The 23,017-nt window shown below is 35.1% G+C and overlaps 1 protein-coding gene across 1 annotated transcript in view; it reads left to right on the forward strand.

The window, feature by feature from the left end:
• Positions 1-23,017, forward strand: part of TRDN (triadin) — a 390,616-nt gene that overhangs the window by 309,877 nt on the left and 57,722 nt on the right. The window contains exon 24 of the mRNA XM_046675186.1: positions 6,242-6,280. Coding sequence (XP_046531142.1) covers positions 6,242-6,280 — 39 coding nt within the window. The remainder of the gene's footprint in view (positions 1-6,241; positions 6,281-23,017) is intronic.

Below are 23,017 nucleotides of genomic sequence, written 5' to 3' on the forward strand. Positions count from 1 at the left end.
ATGTCCAGCCAGCTATCCTGCCACCTTGAGATAACAGCACAGGGCCTTGTTCTGACTGACTAATCTTTGTGCAACCTACGATACGTGCAGCCTCCTCCAATTATTTCTTACTTATTTCGATGTGAACACTTCATGTTGGGAAGCTTCAGGAAAGGAAGAAATAATGAGGCACATATAGCGAGGCATAAAAGAAAGAGTAGATAAAGGCAGAGTGACGATCTCAGAAATGTGGTACATTGTGTTTAGCATATACAAAGGACAAAGGATCACAAGAATTAAATCATGACAGAACGAGGCAGGAAAAATGTATGCATTTATTCTGTGCTGCAAAGAGAGAATGTCCTCTGGCTCATTCTGTGTTTTTAGTGTCCACTCAGCAAACTTTCTCTGTGAGCGTTAAACTCCTATGGGAATCTTGCCAAGGAAGGATTGCGGAATCAGGACTTGGGCATAAAGCACTGATCCATGAATTAAGGGCTTGCATTAAAAACTAGAGTCGTCTTAGAACTATACCTATAGAAGCTTACAAAGCATAATTGTTTTTTCTTTGTTGACCTAATGGGGATGAGACAGAGACATAGAGAGAGAACATGTGTGTGGGGGTGGGTTTGTGTGTGTGCATATGTGTTATGGATAAAACCACTGTGCTCAGTAGCTTCGGACTCTATCTTAGCTTTGAAATAACCAGCTATAAACTAGTTAGTTCACTTAGCTACTCTGGATAGTTATAACTGACTGGGACAAACGAGAAACAAAAACCTGAAGATAACGTACTGCAGTGTCGACTGTTGGCTATGTCAGTTCTAATGGGCTTTCCCATCTCTGTAAGGCTTTACTTAACAGGGTAAGGATTCCACTTCATATTTCAGCCTAAATCACCTAAAAGTGAAGCTTATAAATTTGATTTTCCTGGCATTTTTGAAACCACATTTTAAATTGTCTTGTATCAATAAGAATTTTTGAGTGCTGGTGTAATATTCTGGGGACAGTTTAGTCACTGAGGCTCCAAAGATGAACAGAATAAAATTCCTGTCCTGGAAAATCTCCCAATTCTTGAAAAAGAACCAGGAAAGGGGACAAGTGAGGTGGCCTTCCTCACAGCCTGAGACAACACACATCAGATTATTTTATCCAATCAAGAGATATCTATTATTTAGATTTTAGTACATGAGTGTTCAGGAAGTATTTGTTAAATTATCCAACCTAATCTTAGCCACAGATACATCAGTTAATTATCATTGTTCCCATCTTATAAGGTGAGAAAATTGAAATTTAGAGAGTTTCAGATGGCTCACATTTGATCATTTGGTTAAGAAATAAAGGAAATAAATTTCAAACTGAGGTTTTTTTTGTTTGCTTGATTTGTGTCTGTTTTTCTCCAAATGCAGTCAAAGAATGACCTCTGTAATTCCTTGATGGGGTGAGGCTGACAGCTACCGGAGTACGCCCTCACCTTGCCCCTTTATTATGCATGGAGGGATGCCTCAGTTCATGAACAAAGATGGTACTGATTTAGAAACTCAAGGGAAAAATGATAGCGTTGAGAATGCATGAAGTCTCAAAGCCATATGGACATGGTTAAATAAGAGGAAGGAAAATATTATACAGTCCATAGAATATTGGAGGAAAGAAGTGTAGACACAGCTAAGATGAAGAGTTATAGAGTAGGGGATGTCAGGATGTGGTTCTCTATGTGACCTTAAATTTAGGACAGTTTCTTCTTTTGGAAGTCTGAACCGATGAAGTTGCAAATCAAGTGAAAGACAGACAGATCTTGTCTTTCTCACATTAGATTTAGACTACTTGCAAAACCAATTTTTCTTAAAGTATATTCAAGAAAAAAACATGAGCTCAGTGAGGATTCTCTCAAATTCCAAATCTTGAAGCCAAGCTACTTGGAATGACAGGAGTTCTCCATCTCATCCATGAGAGCTTCATGCAGAAAGCAAAATGTGGAAGTCTGTGTCTGTAATTGTGTGTGTGTGTGTTTTGCATCCCATTTGTTTTTAAATAATATAATTAAGACCACAGTAAACTGTGTAAACGTATATGTGTGTCTGTGTGGTAGTAGTAGCAGATTTTCAGCAAAAGATCCAAATGATTACTCAAATAATGTAAAAGTCATGGATTCAGAATAAATTTATGATACTTTTAAAATAAATATAACTTTAATTGTTTCCTTTAAAAATATATATTTTATTTAAAATATGATTTCTTTAACATTATGGTGGAAAAATTAAGAAAATTAATTTAAAATATCAATAAAGAGACTAACATATACTGTTTGCTTTGTATCTGACACTGTTCTCTGTGCTTCACATGTAGTGTTTCATTTAATTCTCATCGTAATCCTTTTTTTATTAATGTGGAAATCGAAACACTAACTTATCCAGATCACACAGCCACCTGAGGGGGATTTGGGACTCACGTACGGCAGTTTGACCGGCTTCCTTAGCTATCCTGCTTTCCAGACTCTCTCAGATCAGAACTCACATACAATTGACTAGGGATAACATTATTAAAATTCCTTTGTATATGGCACAAAAATATTTGGTGACCTGCTTTTAAATGTAAAATCTTCCCAGGTCATTAAATATTGAATACTACTCCAGGAGTATGTGAGATAGCTGTCAATTTTCGATCAATGCTTAGTCTATTTATTTAGTTTAACCAGCTTAATTTAGGAAACTAATTCATATGGTTCATGATTTAACAACTGGCTGAAAAAAATAGAAAGCTCAGTGGCTATTATTCATGTCCATTACAATCTTAATGACTTCATTAGTAATTTGTCTTCGTAATATAACCTAGATAAATACAACCTACCTGTAAAATTTAGAATGCGGCTTACTATATAGTTTTCATGCATGAGATGCTTAAAAGCTTTTCACTCTATTTGTAGCAACGGCAGTTAGAGAGGTGTGTTAGGAGTGCTTAAGGCTTTGGATTTGGAGAAAGATTAGAAGTCAAATACCAGTTTTGCCACTTACTAGGAGAATGTACTTAGACAAATTATTAAGCTTCAGTATTGTTATCTGTAAATTGGGTGTAATAAAATGTTTACCTCATAGGAGTAGTATGTGAGGATTATATAAGATTACTTGTCCATTTGTTCGACAAATACTTATTGATCCCTATTCTGTGCATATCACTGATCTGGGCCTTATCATTCAGCAGAGAAAATAAAAATTTGGCCACCACTCGTGAAGTTTATACTCTACTGGGGTTAGAGAGCTAATAAACACATGAGTATTTAATATTTTATAAATAAAATATAGATAAGGCATATAATACACTTACTAATGTGTACCATGTAGCAAATACAAAATATCATTGGCAGCACAAGCAATAATTATTGTTAGTATATTTTCTTAGACATATAAGACCTCTATGTGCTGAAAAAGAAAATGTGATAATTATAACAAAATATGGTAGGAAAGGAAAAATCAGTGATATTCTACTTCTACCTTGCAAAGTATTTAAAATAGAGACATTCTTAACAGAATACACATTCTTTGGATTTATATATTGTGTATATTTCTTACTTTTTGTTATATGCAGACAAAGCAGAGACTTCTAAACAGAGTTGCTCTGCACGGCAGCCCATCTCTGAGTCAAGCACACACCACACTGAAGTTTTGGTCAGCCTGGTTTACTTAAGAATATCATGTTAATGACACGGAAAAATCATTAATGAAACTCCCCTCCCCAGACCTATCATCAGTTCACATTTTATACGTGAAATCAACAGCTTGGAAAAGTCAGTGCTGCATATGGAACGGCAGGCTGTCAGCCGCAACAACTCCGCATGGGGATTTCTTGATTCCATGTTTCTGCAATGCTTGTATGTGGAGCCCAAAAGGAAGGCCTCTGGTGACAAATGTTTATGGAAACCAGAAATTTTATTATTATACAATAATAATCAATGATAAAAAAATGTAAACAGTAAAGATGGGGTGAAAATAAAAGTTCCCATTCTCTCTCTCTGGCTCCTTATATGACTCGAAAATGAAAGATTTAACCTTCAATAGAAATGCCATCTACAAAATGAAAGCTCTGAGTTATTAATGACCAAGTAGCCTAGTAAAAGACATGCTCACCTTAGAAATCTGTTGGCAATTTCTGACATCAATTCCTGCTTTGTGTGTTCAAGGGTAAAGTCCCAATTTTATAAGAGAAAAAGAAAATTACCTTGACAGATTATGTAATTTAAGTTTTTATGAGCATAATTTAAAAATAACTAAGTTCTTTACATACATCGCTTATAAATCTCATATCAATTTTACAACATGATTTTCTCCACTTAGCAGTGACAAAATTAAGACTTGAGGTTTTAAGTAACGCCCAATGTCATAAAACTTACCAAGTGCGATTGATTTTAAAGCCACATTACATCATCCAAAAACTTCCTTTTCACACTTCCCAAGAACTCATCACTTGTGAGGTCATCTTATTAGCAGTATTTACACAGCACCAAAAGTCAATAGTTCTATCACGTGGGTAGTGAATGTTCATTCATCAGAGTGCTTATAAGATTCTGTATACATGACCAAAGCTGGTTCTGTTGTATTATATTCATAGCTGATAAAAATATTTTCCACGATTTTATTTTTTTCAGAAGATCTTTTGACAAACGTAAAGGCTAAATGATTTCATTTCATGATTACAATGACAATGTGATTGACAGGGAAGAGAGCCACGTGTGAAGGGAGAAGCAAGGCTCTTTTAAATAGACAGCTCCACTTGATGAGCAATTGCCTATGAGCCCCATCCTAGGACATCAAATTTTTATCTCTAGTTCTAGAAGCACAAGATAGGTCAATTTCTTCTAGGACTGCAGATAAACAAGAAGGAGCATTTGATCTTTCTATATTCACCATTTTGTTCACTCATCCATTTATTGAACCATATTTATTGGTCATATACCACGTATCAGATATTGTTCAAATGCTGACATTTGAGTAGTAAAGAACACATAGTTCTTGCCTGTATGGAACTTAAAATCTAAAGAGAGGATACAGACAATAGACAAAAATTAAATTAAAAATTATATAACAAAATTTTATATAACATTATAGCTCTTAGAAAACACTAAAATAGCATTAATCCCACCCAGTTAAGTGAATGTGTGAACTGAAAAGAGAAGAATATGTGACAGGGAGTGTCAAAGTGCAGTAATAACACTGATATCACTTTTTACAGGATGTGCATTCAAGTATTACAAGAAGTAGGGTATGAATGGCTATGTAATTCTCTATTATATGAAATTTTGCACTTAATTTTTTTTGTTGTAACTCCAGAAAATGAGACTCTATTAGTCTAAAACATGGATAAAGCTGGCTACAGCAATCCCTGACCCACAGTCTGCACTCAATAATTATCCCAACTATGAGATCAGGTTTTCTTCTGTTTGAAGGGAGGAAAACTGTAATGTATCAGAACCCTTTGATTAATCAAAACAAGACTTTTTCCCAAGAGAGGAGAACTAAGGCCTAGGCAAAGTTGTTTAAATAAGAGAAGGACTGGGAAACAGGTAAGTGTAGTCAACTATCACATTAGTTGAGATGGTGCCACGAGTATTACTTGGATAGCTTATAAAACTACGTATTTATCCTATACTGATTTTAAGTTATAATGCAGAATTTCTAGACAAAAGCCATTGTCCTAGGACAATAAGAGAGCAAAATAGTTTATCTATTAGTTCTTTATATTCTTATACTAAATTTAAGCCATTTTAATTCATTTTACAAAATTAATAACAAATCCTGATAAAAACAACTGTAACACTTTGAAATTATTAAATTAACCACCAGGTGGAGCTCCATGAATTGAGTGTATGTAATCAAAAATAGAAAATTCCTTAAATTGGTCAAATTAGGGAAGATTACAACACTTTTCTCCCGAGCAGTTCTTATTAATTTCCTTATTTTCTGTCCTTAGGTAACTTATGAATCATAAGACATGGGCTGTTATTAAAGACAACATGCCAAATTACTTGATTAGCATGAAATGTTTTAGCAAACTGGATTTAAAATCAGTCCTTTAGCTTAAGTAACTTTATAATTTACTAAGAATACATGTTCTATTATATGTAGATAAAATTATGTAACTATAATTGAAATTGAGAACAAATAAGACAATCTATTAAATCTGCCTATTAATCCATTTAGTACTAATTTTTTTCAAATGCTTATTTTTTCCCTATTTGTTTGTATGTGTGTATGTATATGTTTTGCCCCAGATCTGGAAATTAAAAAAGATGAAAAGACATCCAAAGCAGGTAAGCTTTACAAAATGATAAACAAGGCTGGTTTTACAATCAGAGCTGGGTAAAGCCTTGAGATGTCTAAAACTGAAAAAATATTGGTGCACGCTCCCCATGTATTTTAAATGTAATCAGCAATAAACTGAAATGTATGCTAAAATTAAAGTAGACTCATTTTCTGGTAGCAGACTTTGGATAAGTTCATCAAAGTGCGGGAACCATTAGCGTATACTGCTCCTTATTTACCTACTGGACAGTTGAACCCTTTTACAAAGTACTAAGGAGACAACTTGAATTTCTGAGGCTCCAGCCAGATCATGACAAATCTCTAAAATTTATCCTTATAATTGCTTGAACCTTATCAAATCACCTATATTCAACCATATTTACCTCAAAAACAGTAGTTTCATATGGTTCAACCTAATAGATTCAACAGTTTTCCTTTCTACTAATTAAATATGTAAAATTTTTTGTAGAGGTAATCCATTGGCTTATTGGCCATTAATTTGAAAGTTGGAATATTTTATAATAGACTTCTTAAAACAGGTTTTGTAAGGAAGAAATTCAAGACATTAGGTGGGTACTCAAGACACGCGTTGAAAGTTAGAAAAAGGAACATCATAGAATAGAGGAAAGTGCTGGAAAAAAAGCTAAAAATCTCAAGGAAAATTCCAATTAATTACAATATTTCTAGGGCTAATCTTATTCCAAATATTTTATATCTATATAAAGATATTTATATTTTTATATCTATATATGCACGAAAGAAGGTTAGATCTATATCTATAGCCGTCTGTCAATCTCCGTACAGTGAAAATGATATTACGTACATTAGACATTCATATCATTGGTCTTAAACTATTTGCATATACTCATTTTCACAAATTTTAACCTATATTTAAGTAATTCTTGTTTCACCTTTCTATGTATGTGTTAAATATTAACCCACATTATGAAGTCACTTCTCTTGAAAGTACTGCCAACACAGCAAAAGGAATTATCTGTGTTCTCTTATTTTTAATGAAAGAATATAACCATTTTAAGTGACTTTATGTAATCTGAAAGCATGCATTCTCAGGAAGCTAAGTAGAAAAATGAGCAATTTTAAACTGTAAGAAAAAATCATCTAAAAGATAAAATGATATATTGAATCTTCACAACAAAAGTTATAATTGAGTTTTAGATATATCTCAGAAAAGAAAAAACTACTTATAGAAATTGCTCTCTTGTTGTTAGCGCTCTTACTCATGTCTGTGAAAGCTTGCTGATCAGATAAAATGTACATGGTGTCGCCCCTTCCTGTAGGCATAACATTGTATTTTACGCTTTATTTTACTATTTACTATTGGAATATAATAGAAAAAGTAAGATATACATTTTAAGTTTCTTATTATTAGTTTACATTAAATATTTATGTATATTTTTCTCATAATTATTTTTAACTTCCTTAAAGGAAAGGTAAATCAGCATTAATGTCATATTTTATTTAAAAATATAATTAATCAACAATTTATTGAAAACACATGTTATGCTAATATTATTGTCTTGTGTCCAGAATTGTGCTTGGTGATACAAAATTTACAAAGAAGTGAAGAGATTGTTTCCATCCCAAGATAGTGTAACCAAGGACATAGACATGAACTATTGAAAGATAGCTAAAGACAATTCATTGTACTAGTGAAGAGTGCTCTAGGAGTCCAGAGAGAGAAGCCACCCCTGCAGCCTGTGGCAATCAGCGAAAACTTCAGGGAGATGGTGGGTTGAAGCTGGGGTTTTAGGAATGTGTAACAGCAGCTGAGACAGGGAGATGATATAAAGCATGGTGGAAGCAGTGCTAGCTCTATAGTGGTAAGACATGAATTTGACTCTCTTTGCCACTTGCTAGGTGTGTGATTTATATTACTCAAAGTTTCTGAACTTCAATTTCCTCATCTATTGAATGAATACCGTCATACTCACTTGGCAGTGTTGTTAAAAGAAATGGAGTTGTTGCTTGCTATTTGGTTCAGGCTCAGTAAATGGTAGCTCTATTTAGCAGTTAACCAGAAGCGGGGATGAGCATAACATAAGCAGGAGACAGTGAGGAGAGGACCAAGGACTAAAGGAGATTCCAGGGACCACATAAGGAACAGAAGCTGGCAAGAATGCTGCAGTGGCCACACGAGAGTGGTTCTGGAAATCCAGGAAAGGGAGCCTAGGAGGCCAAAGTAAAAAGTTTGGATGTTTAGCACGTGAATGAAAAGAAAGTGGTATTATGTCTTATAATGGCATGGAGGGTGAAATCCTATAGAAGAATTTTCAATCAAGGATTTGAACCAAGAGCCTTTTATAGTAATCTGAGTATCATAAAACAGAAGTGGGATAAATTGGTACAGAGACAGAGCAATGAGGAAGTCAATGTTGTTTACTTTCAAGATTATTTATAGCCATGATTAATATTCAGTGTGGAATTATTAGGACTTAAGTTTTTAAAAGTCAGAGAACCTAACAACCCATTGAAAACTACTATCATCTTGTTAACATATATTCTTTCATTTATATGAATACATACATTCTAAAAACACAGTCATACCCTCTGTACTGTGTCACTCCTTTTGTAATTGTCGAGCTGTTTCACAGGAAAAGAATAGACATTGATGACACTAGTTACATGTAACTCCAAAGTCTCAAGCATGAAAGGATGGAGAAGGTGCTCAAATGTGGAGGTTGCGAAGGAAATGCAGATGGGGTGGATGCTGGTGAGCCATCCTAGAGACACTTGGAAATTGGGAACATTCACTTTGAACCCTCAGACCAGGTTTCATACCCATGAGTTTAGAGGTTTAGGGAAGAAGCCAAAGGAGAACAGAAGTTCTTCAAGAAAAAGGAGCATGGAGAGAGAAGAGGAAAGAATGAAGGGCAGCTTCTTGGAAAAGTAAAAGAACTGATAAACATTAGCCTTACCTGGAAGATCAGGAAATACAGCACATTAGCATCCCAAAGCAGCAACGCTTTCAAGAAAAAGTGGAAACGTCAGCGGTGTTACTGTCTCAGAAAGGTCAAGGGACATGATGACTGAGAAAAAGCCATTATATTTGACAAAAGGCTGTCATTTTGTGACCTTTTGGAGAGGACTGCAGTAGAGTGGTGGAAGTAGAAACCAGTTTATAGGAATTAACGAGGGAATTTATAAATGATAAGTGGAGGCAGAGCACAAACTACCTTTTCAGGAGTTTGTTGTTAAAGGGAGGCAAAATCTTATATTCCAGCAGGGAGAATCAGTGAAGCACGTTTCCTGTTTTCATGTTTGGGAGTGGGAGCAGTATTCCAGGGGGAGGAGGAGCAAGAAATCCAGAGGGAGATGTTAATTAGGAGGGAACTGTTCCACATATGGGAAGCACTGGGAGGCACACTATAGGTGGAGAGAATTAGCTTAATTATGAGGAAGAAAAAATGTTCCCTGAGCTTTGAGGGAATAATGAAAGGATAGATTAAATTAAAGCTGAGTGCATATGAGGGCGCTACTGCTGCCTGATCTTTTCTCCTAAAATCTCTTCTGATAAGGTGACCACTAACATGTTTGCTGCCAAATCCAGGGGATGATTTTCTTGCATTATGTTATGCTGACCCCTAGACAATATTTGACCATGTTCACCATCTCTTAACTCTAAAAAAAAAAATCCTTTCTTTTGCAAAAACTAAACCATTTAACCCACACTGTTAAAAATAAAACAACTAAAGATGACTATGTTTTTAAATACTGGAGCAACATGATAACGATTACTTATTTTTGACATACCATATTATTAGCCACTAAATTTCTACGTTTTTTGCCGCCCAATGAAAACTGCAAACAGAATATGCATTTCATTAGGTAATTGGGGAAGAGCTAAGTGTTCTTTGTGGGAAGCAATTGATATTAATTATAAAGGGTAATATAATTAAAAACAAAAAAGACTTGCATAAGGAATAAGCAATAATTTATTTTTCTTATTTATCAAGGAAATTAATATTCATGAACAAAATCTTCACAGTTCTATAAGTGCATTTGTAACTGCATCTAATCAACGTCTTCACATGGCTATTCTGCTTGCACTTCATTTGGTTTAAAATTGAACTCAATGTCTCTTCCATCATCTTTCTCTTTTGTTCCTTATCTAAAGAAATGGAACTCATGACTCACCATTCAGTTACATTGACTTAAACTTCTGAGTCATTTACAGTTTCTCCTTCTCTTTCAGAACCCAGCATCGTAGTAGTTGCCAAGTTATGTGTCTTCCAAATTTATTTTCTCCTCTTTTTTCTCTCCTGGTAAGACCTTAGTTCTGGTTCTCATCATCTCTTGCCTGAACAAATATACAAATCCATGACTTAATCACCTTGTTTCCATCTCCTCTTCAAAGATCTACCATAAGCTTACCCTAGTCATCTTTTCTAAATGCCTATCTGTAGGGAACAGGGCTGAATTAATTGCCACTACATTACGCTGTCCCCAGTGTATTTCCTCATGTGGTTTCCATTGGTCTAATCCACCACCATCACCCTTCCCACACACATACAGACATTTTAAAAAGATCATCAGTTCTATGTATTTTTGTCTATTCACTGTCTTTTGGATATTTTCCTTTTCCTTCAGGCCTATATCAAAAACATCTTACCTTTTACCTTGGCTCCAATCGTGGCAACTTACTTTCCCACCCACCCCCTGTTTTCTGCCTATAAACACACACCATGAGTGCTCCAGTCCTGGTCTGCTTGCACATGTTTTCCTCTAGTGGATCATATGGTATCATGTTTGTTGAATGGATTTCTCCTACCTTTGCATCTAAGCCCCCGTATTATCTCTGCTGTGAGCTGTGTAGTCTTTAATTTCTGAGACAGAGAATCACTCAAAAGCCACCATAGCCACAACAGGTCGACAAAATTATCCTTATAGAAAAGAAGACATTGGCTGACAATTTTGTTAAAAAAATCTGTTTTTGACATGTGTCTTGGCTTTGTGATATAAAACTTGCAGAGGCAGGTTTTTAAATGTGAAAGTTCAGCGGAGGCAGGATGATGTATAGGGAGGAGCTCTATGGATATGGAGTGATTTGCAACAACTCACTTAAGTCCTGAGTCTCTCTTTCTTTACTTATAAAATAGGCTTACCACCAACGATGCATTCCATGCCAATCTAACAGACTTATGGTGAGAATCATGTGATATAATGTATGTGAAAGTGCTTTCAAGAGCTATGAAAATAGAAAATTATAAAAGGTTCTCATCTATAACTTTGCTCTTCTAAGTGTGGTCCACAAAACAGCATCACCTCGTTGCTTGTTAGAAATGTAGAATCTTAGGTCCCATTGATAACTACTGAAGAAGACTTTGGACTGTAACAAGATCCTCAAGTCAACAATAGGACGCACATTAAAATTTAAGAAGTACTATTAGAGATCATAGACATCTATTATTGTTCTTATCTCCAGGAAACAGAAACATCAAGCTTCTCTCTTATGACAAACTTGGCTAATTTAAAGTGGACCTATGTTTTTGAATGGTTGCTAACTAGCAGTGAGGTCCTCACACTTGCTAAGCACTGGTTGACATTTCCATCCACTGGCTCACTTGATGGTGATTTCTGGACTCTGGTCATCCAAGAAATGACTGAAGAAATAAGCATTCCTTTCTACTGAAATAGCATAGGCAAACAGGCACTGGGTGTACCTGTGCCTTCATTTGAGCTTAAAAAGAATAAATAAACCCACATTTTGCTAGATGAATATATACTGTCTTTATATTTGACTAGCTGGCTAAAGTATTGACACAACGATGAAGGACTTAGCCAAAGAAAAGCAGTGTACACTCACGCTTATCAGTCATCAAAGATCTTTGGCCCATATTACTTAAAGAAGTTACTTCTAATTGTTTACTCTATTCAATTTTTGTCTGTCATTATGTAAAACAAATACATTGTGATATCCTGCAAGAGAAATATATATAAACTTTATTAACTGGATCTTTTGACAGAATAGATAGATAGAAGAGAAAAAATATATACTCTCTCTCTCTCACAGACACACACACCATTTAAATACAATATATACCTTTAAGTTAACCAGCAAGCATTAGATATGCAGAGCTCCTATAAATTGTATAAGTAATTAAACCTCAATTTCATTAACTAAACTAAGTTATGGTGAGATCAATGGCTAAGTTTAGCTCACTAAGTATTTATTGAATTCCTGCAACATATTAAATACTTTGCTAGATTTTAGGGATATAAAGATAACACGCTCTCAAGAAACATATTGTATCAAGGCAAAGATCATTAAATAAAGAGCTAATATTAACAGAAAAGAAATAAGTAATTAAAGTCAATCAAACAAACAAGAAAACGTTGTACAAAGCATGCTTTGTGAACACAGGAAAGTTCTATTTCTCCGGCCTATTGGTTCAGGGAAAAATTCCCAAAGGAGAGGATACAGGAGTAGTCTCAAAGGATAAGTAAAGGTTAGCCAGGTGAGGAAAGCCTGGGCAGGGGGGTGCAGACAGAGAGATTAGCACAAGCCACAGCACAGGTGGGAACCAGTGAGGAACACCGAGAGCTGCAAGGATTTATTTCACCTTCCTTCAGCATCAAATGTGGGTGGAACATAGAAGTAGGTGGGGCTTGAGAGGAACAGCACAGAAAGCATGGCTTCCCCAGTAAGGGTTAGGTCCTTTTTCCTAAAGGAAATTGGGAACATGTGAAAGCAAAATGAGATACAACTAAATTAGACATTAGAGTTACTCATTCTGGCTAATCACAGAGATTGAAGATAAAGAGGATGCCAGCAGTTTCCAGAAATCAGTTTTCTGGAGGATGAGACTATCACACTGATACCTCTAGAGTTATTTGAAGACCTTTCTAGAGCATTAGTAGGAAGGGAAAGAGAAGAGTTGTTAGAGAAGTATTTAGGAAGTAAAATTACCACATTTTGGGGGTGGAGTGGGCTGAGAAAAGTTCAGCATAATTTCCAGGTCTGTCTTGGAATAATATGTGGACAGTAATATCATTTACTGTGATTAGAATTTGCAAAAGTGGAGATTTAGAAAAAGGAAGCTATATCTATTATGTAAATTTCTGACATATTTACCATACAAATTTTTGTTGAGCAGTTATTTTATGCTAGGTGAAATGGTCAACGCAAACATACATTCGTAAACACAGTCAGGGTTCCTGTCCTCCTAGAACTTATAAACTAATTGGGGTAGTGGCAGGGGAGAGACATGTTGAATTAGAGGTACCTATCTGTGGGATGTGCCTTTGGGTATATGTATCAGGCACCTGGTGAGATAACACAGCAGTAGATTTCGAAGTTCCCAGCAAAGACATGCTGACTTAGAAGATGAGAGTTACTGATGTCTACCAAGGGGAGTGGGATGAGGCAGAAGGACCAAGGACTGAGGAAGCAAACCAAAAAGAACACGAATGTTTAAGGAGTGGATAGAGGAGAAGGAGACCCCGAAGGAGTTAAAAAAAATGAAAAAGTGAAGGGTAATTGTCTTAGAAGCTAAAGCTATTGTCTCGGAAACCGAAGAGGAAAGAATTTCAAGGAGGAGGAAGCTGTCAAAGTGTCAAATGTAGCAGAAATTTTCAGTAAGCTGGAGCCTGAAAAGTACTCATTGAAATGTGTAATAGTGAGTCATCGATGATCTTAGGAGCAGTTTCAGTGGAGCCAAAGGGGAGGAAAACCAAATTACTATAGTTTGAAGCATTTCACTGGAGGTCAGCAATTGGGGCCAGAAAATATACATTGTTTACTTTATGTACATTGTAGGCTATTATTTTAAAATCTTGTCTGAGAAAGGCAAAAGAGAATGTATTTGGTTAGGAAAACAGCATGGCAGAGTGAAAAGAGAGGGAGATGTGACAGAGAAACTGTAGTTTAAAGGGTTCTATCAAACAGAGTTATAACAGCGATCGTCTTTACAATTTTACAGGGTTACGGTACCTATAAAAGGCAATAATGCATGGAAAAATGCTGAAAACTAAAGCACACGCTAATTTCATTGGGAAAGACCTGAGAGATACAGGGTTTATGTTTATAACACCATGAGAATTTCATTTTTTTAATTACCACCGAGATCAAACCATCTCCTTTCCAACATAGATCTCCTCCTTTGCTACTTAAGTTTACTTGTGTAATATTTCCCCAGGTTCATATGATACCACTTTTAATTTTTCTCTTGAAATAAGTTTTCTTCCTTTAAAAAAACCATATAATTTTTTAATTATATGGTCAATAATATTGCTGTAGAGTTTTTCTTTTTAATTGTAGAGGGGGAATGATGTCGTGCAGTATAAATAAGCTATTTCTGCACTTGTATTTTGCAAAGCGTTTTGCATAGAAGACTAGTTATAATTATTGGAACATGAAAGAGTTTTGAGGTTAAACAAGTCTGGAAAAAGCTCTTGGAATTCATCATACATATGAAAACGTTAGGGAAGTCTGACAGTAAAGAAACCAGCTGAACTTTTTTTCACTCACTGTTTCTCAGTTTGTTCAACCATGATATCTTTTCTGTAATATAATAGCAACGTTTAGCTGAACACATTGTGAAAAATGATGTTTTACACCTGGTTACCTAAAAGATTTGGAGAAGCAGGTGAGCAAAGATAATAGAATTTTTAAAAAACTAGTGACAACTTATATTAAAAAAAAGAAAAACTAAATGAGAAAGACTAGAAACAATGTTCAAGTGTGTTGCAATTAGAACAATAAAGATATGCTAACATGTATAATAAATTGATACCCAGACATTGCTATCTCAAAATTTTATTTTACTTTTTCCCATAAACAAGAAGACGGAAAATTCTACTGTAAATTCTTTGGGAGGGGGCACCTTTTCTTTCAGGATAAAAAATGTATTAAAATTATGCTGATGTGGAAAATTGAGTAAGTGCCAGTGGTGATAAATACTTCATAAGTATCCCTACAGACAGCCATGTAAATCTTTGAGGCAGCAGGTCAACCACCATTTGTATCATAGACTAATGTTTGTTGAGTAGCCACTAGGTATATGTCATTATAATATGGCACGTTTACCACCACAAAGAAACTTACAATGCATCAAGAAAATTGCAATGATTTTTAATATGTTAGTTGAATGCCTACTAATCCAAATCCTGGCAAATGAAAAAACAACTAATATTGTGGAGCAATTAATCAGTTAATCAAGAGGATTTATTCACATATATACAGAAGATAATTTGACCTCATACTGATCTTGTGATTTAGGTTCCATTATCTTGCCCAAGTTACAAGTGCTAACATAAAGATCAAATGCATCCCCAGGTTACAAAATTCATAGACAGGATGACTTGGCTTTTTTCAACATATCAGTGATTCCTTTCACATACTCAATTTGATTTCTAAGGCAGTGAGTGACAGACTTACAATATCACATGTTGTCCTTTTCCACTTCAAGATAACCTAAAATATAGCATACCTCCCTCCTGCCAACATATCCTGGATATAGTTTACTGCCAAATTCAGAATCTCCAATATACTGTTACCATTTTATTCTCAGAATATTATAGAGATGATGGGGGGTGAGGGTGGGTGGAGAACAAAAAAGAAGTTGGAGTGGTGGTACGCCTATTTTGAATTGGAAGCCTAAAGTAATCCTTAGATAACAGATCTAACTGATATTACTAAGAAAGCAGGGCAGTAGACTATATGTTCCTTAGGGCAGGGATATTTGTTGGTTTATTTCATGCATTTCCTGTGCCTAAAACAGTTCCTGACACATAGTAAGAGCTCAGTAAATGTTTTTGAGTGAACAAATGTAGGAAGAGGTTAGTTATGTAGTCACACGGGTCTGGAAGCCTATTTCCTAATTTGTTAAATGGAGAAATTGATCACAGGAGGGTTACTGTAAATGTTACAATATTTCATTTAAAAGGCTTAGCATGGTTCTGGGCACAAAATAAACATTTAATATGTTAGCTATAAATCATACTAATAAGTCCATGAGAAAACAACTTTCCAGAATTAAAATTTGGTACAGTAATTCAAATCTGAAAGACACAATCATTGGCCATTTGGCTTACAGAAATGAAAGCAATTTTTGTTTTATGGAAAAAAGATACAACCCTTTTCATGCTTAATCTTTGAATGTTAACTAGTATGTGCTAAAATCTCTAATTTTTGACGGTGACTTCACTACTGTAGTCTTGAAAATTTTTCTTATTAAATTTATCTTCTAGAGATTGAGAGACAATATTTCTTAGTCAATTCAATCAGTCAAGCCCAGTCCCATTAGTAGCTTTTGAATCAGTCTATGACATGTGCAATTTTTCTAAGCTGGTTGAAAGAAGAGACCGATGCTTTGCAGATCCTAGGAAAGTCCTCTCTATTAAGAGAAAAAGGAAGAATAAAGATGGCTTCGTTTAAAATTATTAACCTCTACTTATACATTGGTGTAAACAAGGAGTTTTTAGCCACTATTTAGATATTTCTTCAATAGTATACGTTTCAGAAAGTCGTAATTTTTAATTTTCTGGCTTTCCTCAGAATGGCTTTCTTCCTTCTGTGGCTTATGGGAATCAAAAATGTTCCTTTTTGTCCTTTTAGTAAAATTTTCACTGAAAGTCCTCCTTCCCAATTTCAATCCAATCTGAAAACTAGTTGAGGAAACTGGTAGCAATGAGATTTGAATTGAATTTCAGACGGCAAAAGTAATTCACTAGAGAAGGCTTTGTTACTTGCCACAGAGGAAGTTGACAGTCTGCCTCCTTTAAATTAAAAGAAAAACTCAGAAGCTTTTTAGACATTTGCTTTTTAAGAAGTCAACTCTATTAAAAACATTTCTGTTTCCAGGCTAATTTGTGTTACTCTGATAGGATATTATGAAATTTACAAGAACCCAGTTTTCCCCCATGTTAACGTACTGCTTAGTTTATATCATCTTTGGTATTTTAAAACATGCTAGTTTTGTTCATTATTTGAATCTATTCTCCTTCTCCTTTTTTTTCTTTTTCCTGTGACTAAACATGCTTTCATACTATTGTAACACTCAATATATCATCCAGTTTTTAAAACAGTGTTCTTAGCTCAAAGGCTCATTTCTGCTTTTCAATTCTGTAGTTAAACATAACAATACTTGTATATGGAAATAATTCTGAAGCCTGTGATGAAGTTTTTCACACTTGTGAGAAGCTTAAAAGAGGATTGCTAATCAATAATTTAATCACATTCCTGAGCAAAATGTTTCAGATGCCTCTTGTGGACAAACATAAGGAATCTTTCCTTTTCTTTCATATGTTGTTCAAATTTAGCTCTCAATATCACAAAATATCTTAAGAATGAAAATGGGACTATTGATTTGGGTGTAGCAGAAAAGAAAAGAAATAACATTAACTACCGTCTCTTCTAATTCTCACATCTCTGGTTTCAGAACGGAATTTTCTCAAGCTCAGGAACTCAGATTGTTGTGACCAACAACAAACATGGTGGAAATAGTGGTTCCTTTGGGGCCATGCCTGACTGCTTTAGACAAGCCCATCAGAGTTCAGACATTTTACTGTGCCTTCTCCTCACAGATCCTCCATCCCCACCCCATGCCCTTTCCAATGCCCTAACCTTTAAAATAAGGATTGAATCTCACTGGGCTTACATCATAGTGGGGGCTCATTTCTTATTGTTTCATTTTTGCCTAAGACCCATCTAAAGGATCAGGATGTGATGCAGAGGTGTGTAAGGTAATATAGTTTAGTAAATCTTAATGATTAAAACATGCTTGTGCAGGTGGTGCTAATCAATTGAAAATGATTTCCAATGCATTTTATATTTTCAGCCAAAACTACTCAGTAGTCACACCTGAACATGGAAAAATTTTCTCCTTTTCTTAGGTGAAATAACCATAATCAAAATTAATAAGAACTCCCTCATACACAATCTTTCACAAGTCTTATTTTCACATATCCCAAAGCAAGGTGATCACAACACAATTTTGAAGAATCTCTTATGTAGAGAAAAAAATGGAAGATTTCTGTTAACGATCTGTTTTAGTGAAGGACCAGAAAGTTAAAAGAACTCTCTCTTTTTTGCTACTTCTTCCCAAATATTTTATTGGTATCTTTGATGAGTCATTAGTAGGAGTGTATTTAGAGTGTGTGTCTCAATAGAGCAACTCTCTATTTGTATATAGAGTTGTCACTTGTTCATTAAAGACAATTATTGTTAGGTATGTGTAAGACAACGTACAAGTACTAAGAATACAAAGATAGTAGTCTCCATCTCTGCCTAGTGAATTTCACAATTTATTTGAGGAAGACAAATGAGTAAATAATTACCAAGTATTGCAAATAATTACAATATACAGGGACAATGGTTTATATAGGATGCTAAGTGCAGATTAGGGGCCTCTAACCCATGCTGGAAAGAGGTCAAGAAAAGCTTCCTGAGAGAAAACAGCTGAGCTGAGTCTTAACGAATGAGCATGGTATGCTTGAAGGTGGCAAGAAGGGAGAAAGGACATCAGGTGAGAAAGGAAGTGGGGGAATGATATTGATACATTTGAGGTCATAATGGAGGCAGAAACTGCAGAGGAAAAGAACAAGTGGAAGTACACTAAAGATGTATTTAGGAAATGTAATCAACAGGACTCTGGACAACTGAGTAGGGAGGGCAAAGCATGGAGAAGAACGTTGGATGACTTCCAGTCTCCTGGTTGGAATTGTAGGTGGAATGTCATATCATTTACCAATTCATGGAATATATTTGCAAGAGAGAATAACAGATGATGAGTTCAATTTTGGATTTATTAAGCTTGAATTTCCTGTGGTATATTCATTTTTGTTTAGAAAGATATGTGGGTTAGTAGTTGAGTAAGCCTGTTTATCCCTTCATAGTTTATTCTTCCCCTACTTTTCAAATAATATGTGTGATGTCTGGAATTGATATTCTTTTCCATTGCCTTTGAAAGAGATGTTCCTAGCATGGCACTTCAACCAAATCTAATTTCTACAACTGTCACCAGAATTAAATTCATCAATAAGAGTTCAGTTTCAATTAGTAGGTAAGCCTAATAGGCTAAATATTTTTGGCAGACTAAAGTACTTAGCGTGTACTAAATCCTGAGTCAATGCTTGCTGAATGAATGATTGAATAGTTGAATAATCATGGTGTGATGTCAGTACTATATTAAGTTCCATACAAAAAAAAAGACTACAAAGTAATGATTCTAACTAATCTCCTCTATTTTTCTGTTGGTTCTATATTAACTTCCTCTAACTTCTCATACCTGATCATGGTGCAAAGAAACATTTGCTGCTAAACAGTTCATCAATATCATTTTAAACACCTTTGAACATCAAGGATTTGCACTCAAATCGAAGTAAAATACAACTGTCTAAGAGGGATCGTGAGAAGAGAATGGTCAAAGGTAGCATACTGGAATAACTAAAAAGATTCCATAGAAATTTACTGAAGTAAGTCTCAAGAAATTTAACAAAATAATCCGTGCCTAGAAAATTTAGCACAATATAAAGCCAATGAAGATGAAAAAGTCATTTCTGTATACAAATTTCACTAGGCTCATGTATCTAGGAGGCCACATAACCACAGACCCTAATACAGTAAACCTGAAAAAATTTTCTAAATATTATCTCAATATACTGCCAAGTATTACTGCTTATAAAATTATGGGACACCTATCTATCCTAAAATAAAATAAAAGTTTTCCCAGAAATTTAGTTCCAATTGTCAGAGGCAATTCTTGCTTACCAAATGGCTTTTAGAAGACTGGGGGGCACGCTGGCCCTGTGGCCCAGTGGTTAAGCTCTGTGCTCAGCTTCAGCAGTGCAGGTTGGGTTCCTGGCGTGGGCCTACTCCACTTGTCGGCAGCCACACAATTTTCAAAGCTTTAATTGTAATTTCTTTCCCTGATTTCCAGGACTACATAAGTAGTGCTAATCCTCATATAATTCTCCATTAAATCTCTAAAAATATGTTTGTGAATATTAGGTAAATAATAATATATTTTTGTTTCAACCAAGTACTTTATACCATACATTTGATAAATGAGACTATGTCTGTATGTGAATATCTCTCTAGGAAAAAGAACATTTGTTTACTCAAATTCATATACAAATCAGAAAGCATTTCCTTTTGGAGTTTTATAATGTATTTTATATGTTTAACGTTTACAGTTCTTCCATTTTAATTTTGATAATTAAAAGATGAGAAAACCTCATAAAACATATAGCTGAGTAACAATGGCTTCTAGTAAAATGTAATAAGATTTCCGAACTGACTCAGGCAACCCATAAAAGTCCTTATGATATTTTCTTGTCTCCCTCAAATGGCTTGCTTATTCAATATATAAGGTACAAATTTTAGATATTAATCTTCAAGTCAATTTAAAAGGTAAAATGCCTGTTAGATAGCTCTTTCTGGCTGAAATGTATATCCACAGCAGAGTCAACTTCTGCTCTGTACTAAAAAGCTGTGTAAATAGATATATTATATCTAGAACAGACTCACTCATCTTAAAAACAAGGTTTGTTAATCTGCCCTTAGATTTAAACATTCTTCCTTAGCAGAAAATCTATCAGGAATTGAGTAAACAGACTTCTTAAAGAACAATAAACTCAAGAGGAATTAATGCTGCAACATTTTTAAATGATTTATTATTTAGACTTAAATTAATATTTAACGTAAATATATCATTTTAGACCTGGATGAGATCTTGGAAATCATGTAATCTAACTTTCTCCATTTCTTTTCTTTTTGGAAAAGAAGAACCAAACAAGTTAAATGGCCATGCATGGCTCCACAGCAAATGAGTGTCCAAGTGAGAACCAGACCCAACCCTTAAGATCTCTTATCTATTGCTTATCCCAACATACTACACAATAAGTAGTTTCTGCCTATATTGGGTCAAGATTTTCTTTTGTTTTTTAAAATTTTTTGTTAGTGTTATTATTATTATTATCATTATTTTGGTGAGGATGATTGTCCCTGAGCTAACATCTGTGCCAATCTTCCTCTATTTTCTATGCGGGATACTGCCACAGCATGGCTTGAAAGTTGTGCATAGGTCTGCACCCAGGATCCGAACCTGTGAACCCTGGGCCACCAAAGCAGAGTGTGTGAACTTAGCCACTATGTCACCAAGCCAGCTCAAAGATTTTATTATTTTTTGTCAGATGTTACTTTCAAAATTTCTTTAGTATATATAGATGTAGACAGGCTATTTGTTCTTTCATATATGTAATTTTAAACTGCTGTGATTTTTGTCTTTTGTGTGTCCAATATTTTAGAATATTTTTTACTGTCAACTTTTTTACTTCTTTTTTTAATTCATTGAATATGACCATTTAATTTTTTAACAGTCTATGCAAGGTAGGGGTAGAAATGGCAAATATTACATTGATATTTTATTTGTTTTTAATACAATTCAAGAAACTTAGGAAGTATAAAAGCTATAATAAAAAATGTAAAAAACTAAAATCTCTATAAATAAAATAAACAAATATATGTATGTACATATGTATGTAGATACTTGTTATATTGCTATTTACTATTCAAAACATTTTGTGATATGGAGCCGATTACTATCTCCATGAGAACATCAAAGTTACAATGATTTGGTTTCCTTCGTAAAAATAATTCTTGTGTGATATGAATTTGATTTCACATCACATCCTTTAGGGATCTCAATCACAAACATCTGAATAGAATATTCAGAATATTACTGTCATCTATATTGAAAAGTTGACACAGTATAATCAACACAACCATGTTCTGTTTTTAGCTTTATCCATTTATGTCTCAGTAGATTGAAAGCTTTCTCTCTGATTCTAATTAAGCCTTATTTGCTGAAATATGACATACACAATTAGCTGGAACTCAGAACTGTGAAAAATAACCATAGCTTTTTGTTAAGTGAATGCTACTAACAAATGCAGCCATGGTTATCAAACAGTGGATCTGGAAATTCAAATGTGTCAGATACACCTGGAGGGCTGAGCCCACCCCTAGAGTTTGTGATTCTGGAGGTCAGGGGTGGGGCTAAGAATTTACATTTCTAGTAAGTTCCCTGGTGATGCTGTTGCTGGAGAACCACTGCCTTACAGAATTCTCCTCCAACAAAGAATCTAGATTTGTCCTTACATGTATTGCTGCCTAAATGTGGACTTTAGACCATGTATAGACAGATATACGCATGCACTTTATTCATTCAAATATCTGTAGATGTGTTTGCCTGTGAAGTTTCATCAGATTTTAAACTGGTACAAAGTCCTCTCATAATTGAATATGTGAGATCATGGAACTGGGAATGTAAAAGAGCTAAAGAATACTTAGCAACAGTGCCAGAATTTCTAGTGTCTGTCCTCTCAGAGACATCAATCTGAACAGTTATCTCTGCACAAAAATACCTTCATAAGGGCTAAAGATTCCAGGCGAGGGGTTACAGCACCCTGTGAAGCACGAAATAAGGAAAGACACACCGAGGAGCAGAGAAAGATCGATTCACATCTATGTTTGCAGCCCAATGCAGAAAGAAACACCCTCCCTGGGGGAGAAGAGAGAAGTGAGCACCCTACTTCAGTGCAGACCCCAGTGCTGGCTGTCCCAGCACCAGGCTGACTCCTGAGGTCCTAGGTGCCTCCCATGGTACCAGGGTCCTGGAGAGTTCTTATGAATCCAGGCCCCCAGCCCACACTGGCACCAGTGGGCTCCCACAGCCTCAAGGCAGCAACTGTGACATCAAATTTTCAGTAAATTCCCATGAACT

Source organism: Equus quagga, chromosome 11 (genome assembly GCF_021613505.1).
Source record: "Equus quagga isolate Etosha38 chromosome 11, UCLA_HA_Equagga_1.0, whole genome shotgun sequence".
In the NCBI taxonomy this organism is placed as follows: Eukaryota; Metazoa; Chordata; class Mammalia; order Perissodactyla; family Equidae; genus Equus; species Equus quagga.